Source organism: Gavialis gangeticus, unplaced genomic scaffold, assembly GCF_001723915.1.
Source record: "Gavialis gangeticus isolate Ggan-Ray unplaced genomic scaffold, GavGan_comp1, whole genome shotgun sequence".
NCBI classification, from domain to species: domain Eukaryota; kingdom Metazoa; phylum Chordata; order Crocodylia; family Gavialidae; genus Gavialis; species Gavialis gangeticus.
This window is the reverse complement of record NW_017728993.1, coordinates 58,831,332-58,841,931: the sequence shown is the minus strand read 5'-3', so window position 1 is coordinate 58,841,931 and position 10,600 is coordinate 58,831,332. Positions and strand designations below refer to the sequence as shown.

Genomic DNA, 10,600 nt, shown 5'->3' with positions numbered 1-10,600 from the left:
TTTTTTGGTGCTTTTATCTAATAGCTGATTGAATCAGCCAGTAGATAAAAGCGCCAAAAAAGCCCTGCTGAAGTGCCCGATCTGTACAGATGTTGGGTGAGCCAGGTCAAACTAACACAATACCTCTTCTGGGCATGTGCTGGGCTTGGCGCAGGGGCGCACTGAGTTTAAGGTAAAGTGCTGTGTTTTTTGTTTGTAAGCAGCATAAATGTTGGTCTGTTCTTCATGTGGACAAGTGTGGCCTCGCCTAATTCTTAGAAATGGATTTAGACAGATTGTTGCAAGCTCCTTAGGTGGACACTTATTTTAGCATAAGAACACTGTATATCAATTTAGCTTATGCCAGTTAAGATTTGATGACTTTGTGTACACACATCCACACACCCCTGCTGTTAAATCCTTTTTGAATAGGTTTAACTAGTTTTGTGTAGACAAGGCCTTGCATAACTCAGGTGTTTAAGTACTGACAGAACCATATACCTCCCTTTCATTATGATATCTATATCTCTGATGATCATCTCTGCCTTACTAGATAAATTTAAGAGTCTTCTGTCAAGGAATGGGAGGTGAAGGAGAGGTGTTAAACTTGATACTATTGTAATGTCTCTGTGTGACATCTGTCACAGAGATTGCTTCAGAAGCCTTTAAAATGTAATCACAATAATACAAAAGTTAGCAAGTAAATTTGAATGCTTGTTAGGACATGGGTCTTCCTCTTTATACTAGTTTGGCAGATGTAGAATTTTGAAGATGACTTGTCCTCTCTTTTTGCTTGCTCCTCAGGCATATTATTATTGTGCCATTATAGAAGACGTGATCTTACGTTTTGCCTGGACCATCCAGATCTCTCTTACCTCCATGCAAATCTTTCCATCTGCGGGGGACATAATCTCTACTGTCTTTGCACCACTTGAGGTTTTCCGGTAAGGCGTCTCACCTTAAACCCTGTATTTCAAACTATTTTTTACTCTTTGTTTCATAAAGAATAACAGCAAGAGAAGGGTGTATCTCACTTTTCACAAATCTAGAGGTCACAAGCCTGTGAAATGAAAAAGGGTTAGAGCTTGGAAAAAGCACTTAGCTTGATTGGAACATTGCATAGCATCCTTTTAGGCCCCTGACAAACATTAAAATAAAGGCATGATGGGATCTGATGCAGATTCCAACAACTGCACTTCCTGCCATGCCCCTCGTGTGTAATAATTTTCTGGCATATTGCTTGTTTTATTATGCCATTAATCATGTGGCCAGGTCACTACGTAAGATGTGATTATCCAGTTAATCACTCCTTAAGTGTAATGTCTGGCAGGGGCCTTGGTAATCCAGCTGGAGTTCTGAAACCTCCAAAAGGCTAGGTTGTCACAACAAGGTTGTCACATGTGGTAAGGCAAGGTAGGCAAGCATGGAACCTGGGTTCTTCCTGACTGTATCCTATTTGCTGTGGACCTACTCCTAATTTCATTTTGGAGGGATTCGTTAAATTCATAGTTTCTACCATTTCACTGGCACAACTTTTTACTTTTACCCAGGGCTAAATTTGTAAATTTGCCCAAAATCATGTTGCTTTCCCAAGTGTTAAATGGAATTTTGTATGACTAGCATCAAGCACCCCCAGGACATTAATGTTTTCTGCATCTTTGAGCTGTCTCAGGAGACCCACCCTGGCTGCTTGAGATGAGCAAAAGAACTTGAAGCTGGATATTACTGCATTGGTTTTTAATTTAGTATTCTTCCTTTCAGTTGTAATATTTGGATTATCCCTGTACCAGCAATGTTGGGCTAATGCTTGCTGTTGGAACAGTGAATCAGAGAGCCCAATCTGCTTTTCTCCAGAGAAAAGCTTCTTCTCTTCTTCAGCTGAGGTGTGGTGGTAGATGCTTCTTATTAATTGTTCACATACTTACCACTCTTCTCTCCAAATGGTCAGTTGGTGCTCTCCCAGGGGCAGTTTGTGATCCCAGGGCATAGTGTGCAGTAATATCTATGTATGTGATTGCACTGCTGCTTTGCAAAAAACTGCTCATCTCTGAGAAAGTGGGACTGATTTATTTTCATTGCAGTTACTTTTCTCCTTCCAGCCGGTTTGTGTGGAATTTCTTCCGTCTGGAAAATGAGCATCTGAACAACTGTGGTGAGTTCCGTGCTGTCCGAGACATCTCAGTGGCACCACTGAATGCTGATGATCAGACATTACTAGAGCAGATGATGGACCAGGAAGAGGGTGTCCGAAACCGCCAGAAGAACAAGCAGTGGAAGCGTAGCCAGAGTGTTTCCCTACGCCGACCTCGCCTTGCTTCACAGTATGTAGCACAACAAGGCTTGCCTGGGTTGATTTATTATTCATGCTGGTGTCTTAGAGATTATATGCAAACTATCCAATTGCCTGTCAAGAATGACCAGGGGGGGCGGGGAGAATGGGTCTGGGTCCACTCCCCCTTCGCCCCTGCTGCTTGAGGTCCCGGCCTGCTCCCCGCTACCCACCACGGCAGCAGGGGAAGGGAGGAGCACACCCGGGCCCAATGCGTGGGAGGACCGGGCCTGAGGGTGGAGAGAATCCAGGCTGCTGCAGGTTGGGGGGAGCAGTTGGCCCAGGCCAACCTGGTGGTGGCGGGGGGCAGGAAGAGTGGGCTTGGGGCTGACTCAGGGGAGCAGGAGTGGGGGAGGAATGGGTCTGGGCCTGATGGGGGGAGCTGGCTTGCTCCTTCCCTCCCCCTTCAGCTGCCATGTTGGACTGGGCCAGACCCACTGTTTCCCTTCCCCCTCTCACCCCTTGGCCGTGGCAGGCCGGCTTTTACCCTTGGCTTGGGCTCGCTTTCCCCCCTCCCTGGTGTCAGGCCCGGGTCCGGTCCTCCCCTGGTCCCACCATCACCGCCGATGCCATGGCACAACTGCTCCTCCCCCCACATGTTGTGCCCACTTGGGGACAGCAGGAGCGGGCTCAGGGCCGATGCAGGGGAGGGGGATGGGGAGAAGTGGGCCTGGGCCTGAGTGGGGGAGGAGGCCTGCTCTTTCCCTGCCCTGGCTACTGCTGTGGCTGCGTTGGGCTGGGCCCGCTCTGGGAAGAGGCAGTTCCTCGTATAGCCAGGGACCAAACCATGTAGGGATTGATGCATACATATCAATTCCTTGGACTGTGCCCAATGCTAATCTGTCAGGCATAGATGCAATATGCTCTGTTCAGTCAGCTTCACTAAGCAAGTGTACTTTTGTAAGATACAGAGCTTGATTTAGATCAACATTTAAGACTCAGTTTGTCCCACAGACATGCAGTGAAGTCATGCATCTCCTAAAATAAGATGCTGTCCCTGTGTGAAGCGCAGGGACAGATTGAACAAGAGCAATCTGCAGTACTGCATGTCTGGCAAGCTTGATTTCTGGTGTAGGTAACTACGCATCATCTGCTGTGCATTTATCTATATGCAATGAATAAAGAATTCTATTTAACAGGTAAAATTTATTCTGGTTTACTAGGCTCCAAACTAATTTTTTATACTTTGTCCCTTGCTTACTGTACTGTAGTAGCTAACCAGCAGAGGGCATTGTTTGCGTGCAAAACAGCCTATATTGGAAAGACAAGTACAGAGGGAAGAAAGGAGCTACCCAGCCTTTTTTGTATCTTTGTGAGGTTCAGGTGTTCCCAAGAATGGGAGAGAATTACTGCCCATCTGCTGGGCAGGACTTTACCTGAATAGGAAATATATTTAAAAACTAGTGTCCCCACATCAAATGTATATGTTTTGTTTGTTTTCCAGGTCCAAGGCTCGTGACACTAAAGTATTGATAGAGGACACAGATGATGAAGCAAACACATGAAACATCCACAGTCATGTTCCACATCCCTTGTTTTCTTGTTCTATTACCCATTTCCCCAAGCAACCCAATCTCTGGTACGGTTCCAGCTGAAAACAGGAGAAAACACTAAACACACTTTCCGAGCTCTTCCGGACCGGATCCTATGGACTCCAACAAGCTCACTGTGTTTCGTTTAGTTTCTTCTGGTTTAATTTTGATTTTCTATTTTAAAAATAAATATTTTACTTCATTTTGCCAATCAGAGGACAGTTCAGAAAAGAAGTATCGAAGGATTGTTTACAATCACAACAAGGACACACACAAAAAACCTATCTGGTTGAAGAACAAGCATCATAGGGACTCCCTGATGGGACACTACCGAGAACACACTTGGCTTCTGCTTGGCCCGGTTTTTACTGGTTGAAACCGGACTTGGGTTTTTAACTCTGATTTTTTTGTTTTATTTTTCCTTCAAATCCAGCGCCAAGGCACTGGCTGCACTTGCAGGGAAAGTGCATTTAGAGCAGTACCTTCATTCACGAAGCTACTTTTTAATTTGATGTAACTTTTCATATTTTTTTTGAAATATGATGTATTTGTTGCATATAGTTTTCACATTATTTATGATACTTAACAACCATATGAGAACGATTTTGAGTCCTGTGCAATGAAGGTTGTAAAAGTAAAACAAGGCAGAGGGGTGTAGATCTGGATTTTTCATGTGGGTTATTCCCTGCAAATCCCTCTTCCATGAGATAATTTGCACCAGTTTGACCTTCTATTCTGTTCTTTTCTCCTTTTAAGAAATATTCCTCTCAGTTTAGTTTTATTTTAAACCAAAGTTTCTCTTTTGAATTTTAGTTGCTGCTTCTGTGTCAGAAGCCTGGACATGTCTCACATGCCAGTTCATCCTTGTCTTTCCTTGTGGCTGTGGGAAGACAGTGCAGATGATTCTGAGAACTTCTTGAAAGGAAAGTTAGAATAAATCCTGCCAGGAGTCCATATACCCAGGCAAAAAACGGGTTTGTTCAGGTTAGGAGCTATTTTATCAACACCTTAATCTTAATGAGATGAGGCTAGGGCACTGTTTACCCCTATATTAAACAGGGAGCTTTTCCATCGTTCTGCTGCAGCTAGATACAGAAAAACTGACATTGAATGAGAAGAGAATCTGATCTGTTATGTGTGGGAGGAGGGTTTGTTACAGGGTTAGTTCAGAGGTAGGTCACTTAGAGAACTGACACCCTGGAGCTTACCATGGGACAAAGAGGGATCTATATGTTGCCCAAAGGATACAAATCTTGGTCTTTCAAATGACATTTTAAATTGCACAGCTCACCTGGCATCAACCACAAGCGTGCTGCCCAGTTGCATTTTCAGCGTGGTCAACAATGACGTTAGCTGCGGGCCAGACTTTCACTGGAAGTAGACTAGGGTAAAGGGCATCTTTACAGCTTAGCGAATTAAGTAGAAATGATGATTCCAGCTTGATAAAAATATAGCATATATTGATCTTCCCCATTTAGAGGAAAACAAAGTGAATGTTTGTGAGGACTGTGCACAGCACCATTGGGGCTTTAGGGTTTGCATAAAGCTTCAACATGTATTACTATTAAGCATAATATTACTTGTGCCCTACTCTGCTGCACTGAAGGCTGATATAATACCAAGGCCCTGGGGAAGCTACTTCAGTTTCCACTGACCCTTTTTCTGTCCCAAGGCTCAAGTTTCTCAGCAACTGAAGTCTCTGAATTCTTTTGGGATAGGGCATGGTCACCATGACTGATATGCTGCTCCTCGTTGTTAATCACTCTTACGTGTATCCTAAGTACTTTTAGACTAATGGCACTGCCAGGGAGCTAACTGCATGCATTTATTCTAAGGGTTGAGTTGGAGGTGAAGCCCTTAACTAAGTCAGATTCATTTTTTACTTGTTTACTTACAATTAGATGGTAGGAATCTTCACTCAGTTGCTGTTAAATTATTTTTCTTTTATTAGCCAATCACACAGCTTATTGTATCTGGCTAGTGCATTGCATTTTCTTAGTTTGCCTGCTGTGCCTCTTGCCCAGAGGAACTAAAGAAGGAAAACTTAATTGTATTCATCTATTTTAAATAGAGCAAAATAACTTCTATTTCGGTAGTAGTGAGCCAGTGCCCCTTGGCAGAGTAAGAGCTGCATTACAAGTATCTAAAGTATTGCCAGCTTCACTGTGCAACCTGAACTTACCAAGGAGCTTTGTTTGATGTGCCAGGAAATGCCTGAGCATTATCATTTGATTTGCTGAATATGATAATATCATTATGGTGGGTTGGATGGTGTGTATATTGTATTAATCCTCCTGTGCAGCAGCTGGGGTTGGCTGGTATTACAGGCCCAGTCCACTCCAATGAAAGGGAATCTGAACAATGCAGACTAGCATAGAATTCTGTAGTTCACACTTTTGGTGCCCAGGAGTCTAGTTCCCCTCCCCAGTATTGACTGACTCATGACCATTGTTCTGACAGACAGATGCATCTGTTCATCTGGAAGTGGAGTCTATGATGACGAATCCCTGCATTTCAGTGATTTTTTTTTTTTTTGTCCTTTATTCAAAACCTTCTATTCAGGTTATAGCACACAGGGAGCAGAACTCTCTTATGTGGAAGGTAATGATGCACAGTGCTCTGGCAGTGAATGGCTAGAATGTCTTCAACAACTAAAATTCTCAGAGAATAGTGAGGCCCTATGTATCAATAGGCAGTTTAAAAGAAGTAGCATCCCACCCAAAAGGCACAATCAGAACTAATGATGCATCATTACTTAGCAAGTATTGCTTTAAAAATAAATTGTGCTTACTGCTATCTCTCCTTTGCAAAGCAAATGAAAAGTAACTGCTATAATTACAGCATCTGAAAATATTGTGTAATGTGGTACAGAGGAAATTTTAAAGCATCATGGAATGGTTAAAGGAAACAAAATATTCTTAATTTTGAACTCAGCTAGCAGAACTGAATGTTTGGGGAAGCTTACCTCTGATATCAGTGAGTGGCACTGTGTGAAATGATTAGATTTACAGCTGGCATTGAAGGAAGAAGCTAAGAACAGAGGTCTTGCTGGGTTTCCTTCAGCGGTATATCAAAATCCGCAAGGAGAGAACTCCCGATGCTGTCTAGATGTCTGTTCGTCTGCTTCTTCACCTGCTTTCTTTCCACTGCTCTGTTACAGAGCTCTCTACTATTTCCCTGGTAAAAACAAAAACCAACAAAAAACAAAAACATTTTGGCAATGAAGATACTCTCTGCAGGGAAGGTACCTAGAACCCAAGTCAGCATCCCTGAGTTCCCAGCAGCATGGTTTTCAAGGTTGTTCAGTTTTCAAGATTGCTGTTGCATGGGCTTGTATTCTGTGACTGCAGTGATTTTGGAAGTTAGCTTCAAAGGCTGGGATGGTTCCATGTCTAAATGAATAATATTTGGCCCGTTGAATGAGATCTAGTGAGGTAGATCTAGCCAGGCAGCTGGTGACAGAAATATAGCTCTTCTAGTGAATGTTCTGCAAAGTAAGAGTGAGGAAATGACTTCTGTAATGGTCATTTGTACTGCTACTGTGGAAGGAAACAAGTATTATTAACAGATCCAGAATGTGGGGTGAGAGCAGAGCAGGAACTGGGTTTTTAATCTGATGGTTTGAACTACACCAAGGGGGGATGTTGGGACAGCTAGGAAACTGTTCCCAACTTCCATAAGCACAAGCTGGGAAAGGCCCATGACCTGGTTATTCTATAATCACCCTCCCTTGTCTCTGGTCATGTTATACTCTAATAGCAGCTGGAATTGGGGTCTGACCAGAGTTCTTCTTTGTACTCAACTGAGTTATAAGAGCAGGAAAGGGGTCTCTGTTTTGGCTTTTGGATGATCCCATCCACAGAACTACACAACAGTGTCACCTCTAATTCTTGCTTGGAGGCTCCCTGTGCTCTTGGAGTTCAGAGTCCAGATTGCCCAAACTTACTTCTCCCCTCCAAAATTTTGTAGGGCTATGCTGGTCAAACAGATCCATTCCCAAAATGCAAAAGATTCATTACTGACAGTCTACATATGTCTGATTACCTGGATGCTTCCTTCAGCATCTGGCTGTACTGCATGAAAATGAAATTTTGATCCCTGGCAAAATGTTCATCCTAAATCCCAGGTCTTTCCTACTTTGCTTTAAGGAAGGGCAGGATCCCTATCCTGGGGTCCATAGACAGATGTGATCTGAGAGGCAGGATGAAGCTGGTGGGGGAGAGTAGGAAGGAAATGGATTTTATTCATGGGGCAGGCTATGGATTTACAGAGCCTGACTTGGCAAATAAAAGCCAGAATGCCCAGAGGCTCTTTATTAACTGTAATTGGTTTGAAATGAGAATGACTGTCACTCTAATTTCCATGGGGTCAGCCTGAATGCCCCCTGCATTTAAAAATACAGGTATATCTGAGGCAAACTTTGCCTGCCCTATACCTTCATCCACACCAGCTCCTCTGTTCACTGTTTTTGTCTTGGATGCTCATAGGAGGGTACTGACAATAAAGGTCTTGAAGAGGCAAGACATGGCCATTTGGAACTAGGGACAAATCTTTATTGTAGATCAGGAAGATTGATCCTCATCCTTTGGGGAAAAAAAGAAGAAAAGAAAAGAAAGCTTTTCTTGCTACCATTCTGTTTACCTTTTTACATGTTGGTTCGTCTAACTTTCAGTAACCTTTCGCTGCTATTCACACTACAGGCCCAAAGAAACAAAATCTTTTCTCCCTCGCTCATGTCTAACCAGCTTCTTGTGTCCAGCATGTCTTCTCTGACATGTCTCAATGTAAACCTCCTCAATTTACCCTTCAGTCTTTGTTTCTGGCCTGACACATGCACATCAAGGGGAGAGGAAGAGTGCATTGGGCTTTGTAGCATTTGGCTTTGCCAATCTTGAGGCCTCTGCATCCAAGATCACAAAACATCGCAACAATGTTTCTATAGAGGGAGATGGAGGTTGTAGTTGCCCCTGACCCAGGTTGACAGGGAGCTGAAGATTGCTGGAGTATTTTTACTGCAAAACTCCAAGAAGTGATGGAGACAAGGGCCAACTTTTTCAAATGTGATTCAGCTACCTACCTTAAGGCATTTCACACTTTAAGTACCAGAATATAATGGCCTGACTTTTTTCAGAGGCTGAGTTGCTTGTGGCTCCCTTTGACCTCAGCAGAAGTTGCGTGTGCTGAGTGCCTCTGAAAAATCGGCAACTTACTTTAAGTGCCCAATATTAGGACACCCAAGTTGGGAAATATCCCATCCCAGGCATTTTGGTGATTCTGTAGGTCCTGCTTGATAGGCAGGATGACTAGGGTGCTGAGGACCAAACCGACTTGGTTGGGATTGAGCGATTCAACCCAAGTGCTGCCTTAAGGGCTCCATAGTCTCCTTCATTCTTTCTGCAGCAGTCTTAATTAGCGCTAAAAAGCTGTTCTGTCTCAAACACTTTTTTTCTGGAAGGCTGTGAGTTGGTTTGGCTTATTGGGGAAGTGGAGAATTGAGACTCCTTGGGGAAGGGTGAAAAATCACTATACCAACTTTAGACATTGTCAGACTCTCTTAGCCATTGACCCCCAGCTCAATATTGTGACACTAAAAACCTGACTTGAGTCCCAGAAAGGAAGTCATTGCATACATTGGGGCAAATATAATTATCTACCATTGGCAGTGATTTCATAGATTCCTAGAAAGTAGGCTGGAAGGGACCTTGAAAGATCATCGGGTCCAGCCCCAAGTAAGTAATGAAGCTTCTCACCTGTTGGATTAAAATCATTACTACAAATCTGAAGGTGCTAGTCACTAAAGCTATCAGAGAAATGCAGAGTTTCCAAGGGAAAAGGGACCAGAAACACTGAGATCAAGTCTGGTCTCAATTCCCCTGCTGCCCAGGCAGGGCCGAGCTAGCTCTGTTCTGTGCCCCTGCAGCGCTGTGATGGAGGTGAGAGGACAGTTGCTGCGAGTCCTGGGGCTAGAATTAGGCCAGAAAAATGTGTATTTCCTTTCGGTTCTTAAAGCCAAATTGCAAGCCCTTTTCAGCACACAGGAAATCTCTTTAGCCTGTTACCTTGCGACTTACCAGTTTTCTTACTATCCTGTAGATCCTTCTATTAAATGAACAGTATTAGGAAGGGGGCTGGGGCGGGAATGTATTTGCCCCTTCAGCAACCCCCTTGTCCCACTGCCATCTTTCTCTACCCCTTCTCCCCTGCTGTGTTGGTCTAAATGATTATTCTATGAATCCCTGAGCTGTAGATGTCAAAAGTAACTATGGAATGTGATTAGTCCTCTGTGGGTGCTTTCTTTCTTTCTTTTCCTCTTCCTCTCTTTTTCTGTCCCCTTCTCCACTCTTTCTTTTCTGGCTAAGTGGAAAAGGTGAGGACAAAGACTTGCCGCTTGCTTGGACTCATGATGTATCTGTGACTGCGCTATTAGCTGTCCCCTTTCCCCCCCACCCCCTTCCCCCAATGGATCTGAATTTGAAGTGTGGCATACCCTTCCTGATAAGTAGGTTTTAAAAAAAACAAAAACATAAAAAAAAAATTACTGCACACTGTGGTACTGTTTCCTAGTTCTAGGTGGTTGTGTCCCAGAGTTCCTGTGGTTCTGTGTTTTTAAAAGGAAAAAGTGATTGGTTACTAAAATCTGTCCTTTTTTCATTATTACAAGCTTTTTGTTTTCCAACGCTCTGCTGCTGCCGGCTCCTTTGTCACCGCCTCCTGCGCCTCCCCACCGCCCGCGCTGCCCCGCGGGTGAGGCAGCTCAGCG

At 43.8% G+C, this 10,600-nt stretch overlaps 1 protein-coding gene across 1 annotated transcript in view; it reads left to right on the top strand.

The window, feature by feature from the left end:
• XPR1 (xenotropic and polytropic retrovirus receptor 1) overlaps positions 1-9,877 on the top strand; it is a 211,179-nt gene extending 201,302 nt beyond the window's left edge. The window contains exons 12-14 of the mRNA XM_019501780.1: positions 784-923; positions 2,079-2,300; positions 3,753-9,877. Coding sequence (XP_019357325.1) covers positions 784-923; positions 2,079-2,300; positions 3,753-3,813 — 423 coding nt within the window. The 3' untranslated portion in view covers positions 3,814-9,877. The remainder of the gene's footprint in view (positions 1-783; positions 924-2,078; positions 2,301-3,752) is intronic.
• The last annotated feature ends 723 nt before the right edge of the window (positions 9,878-10,600 follow it).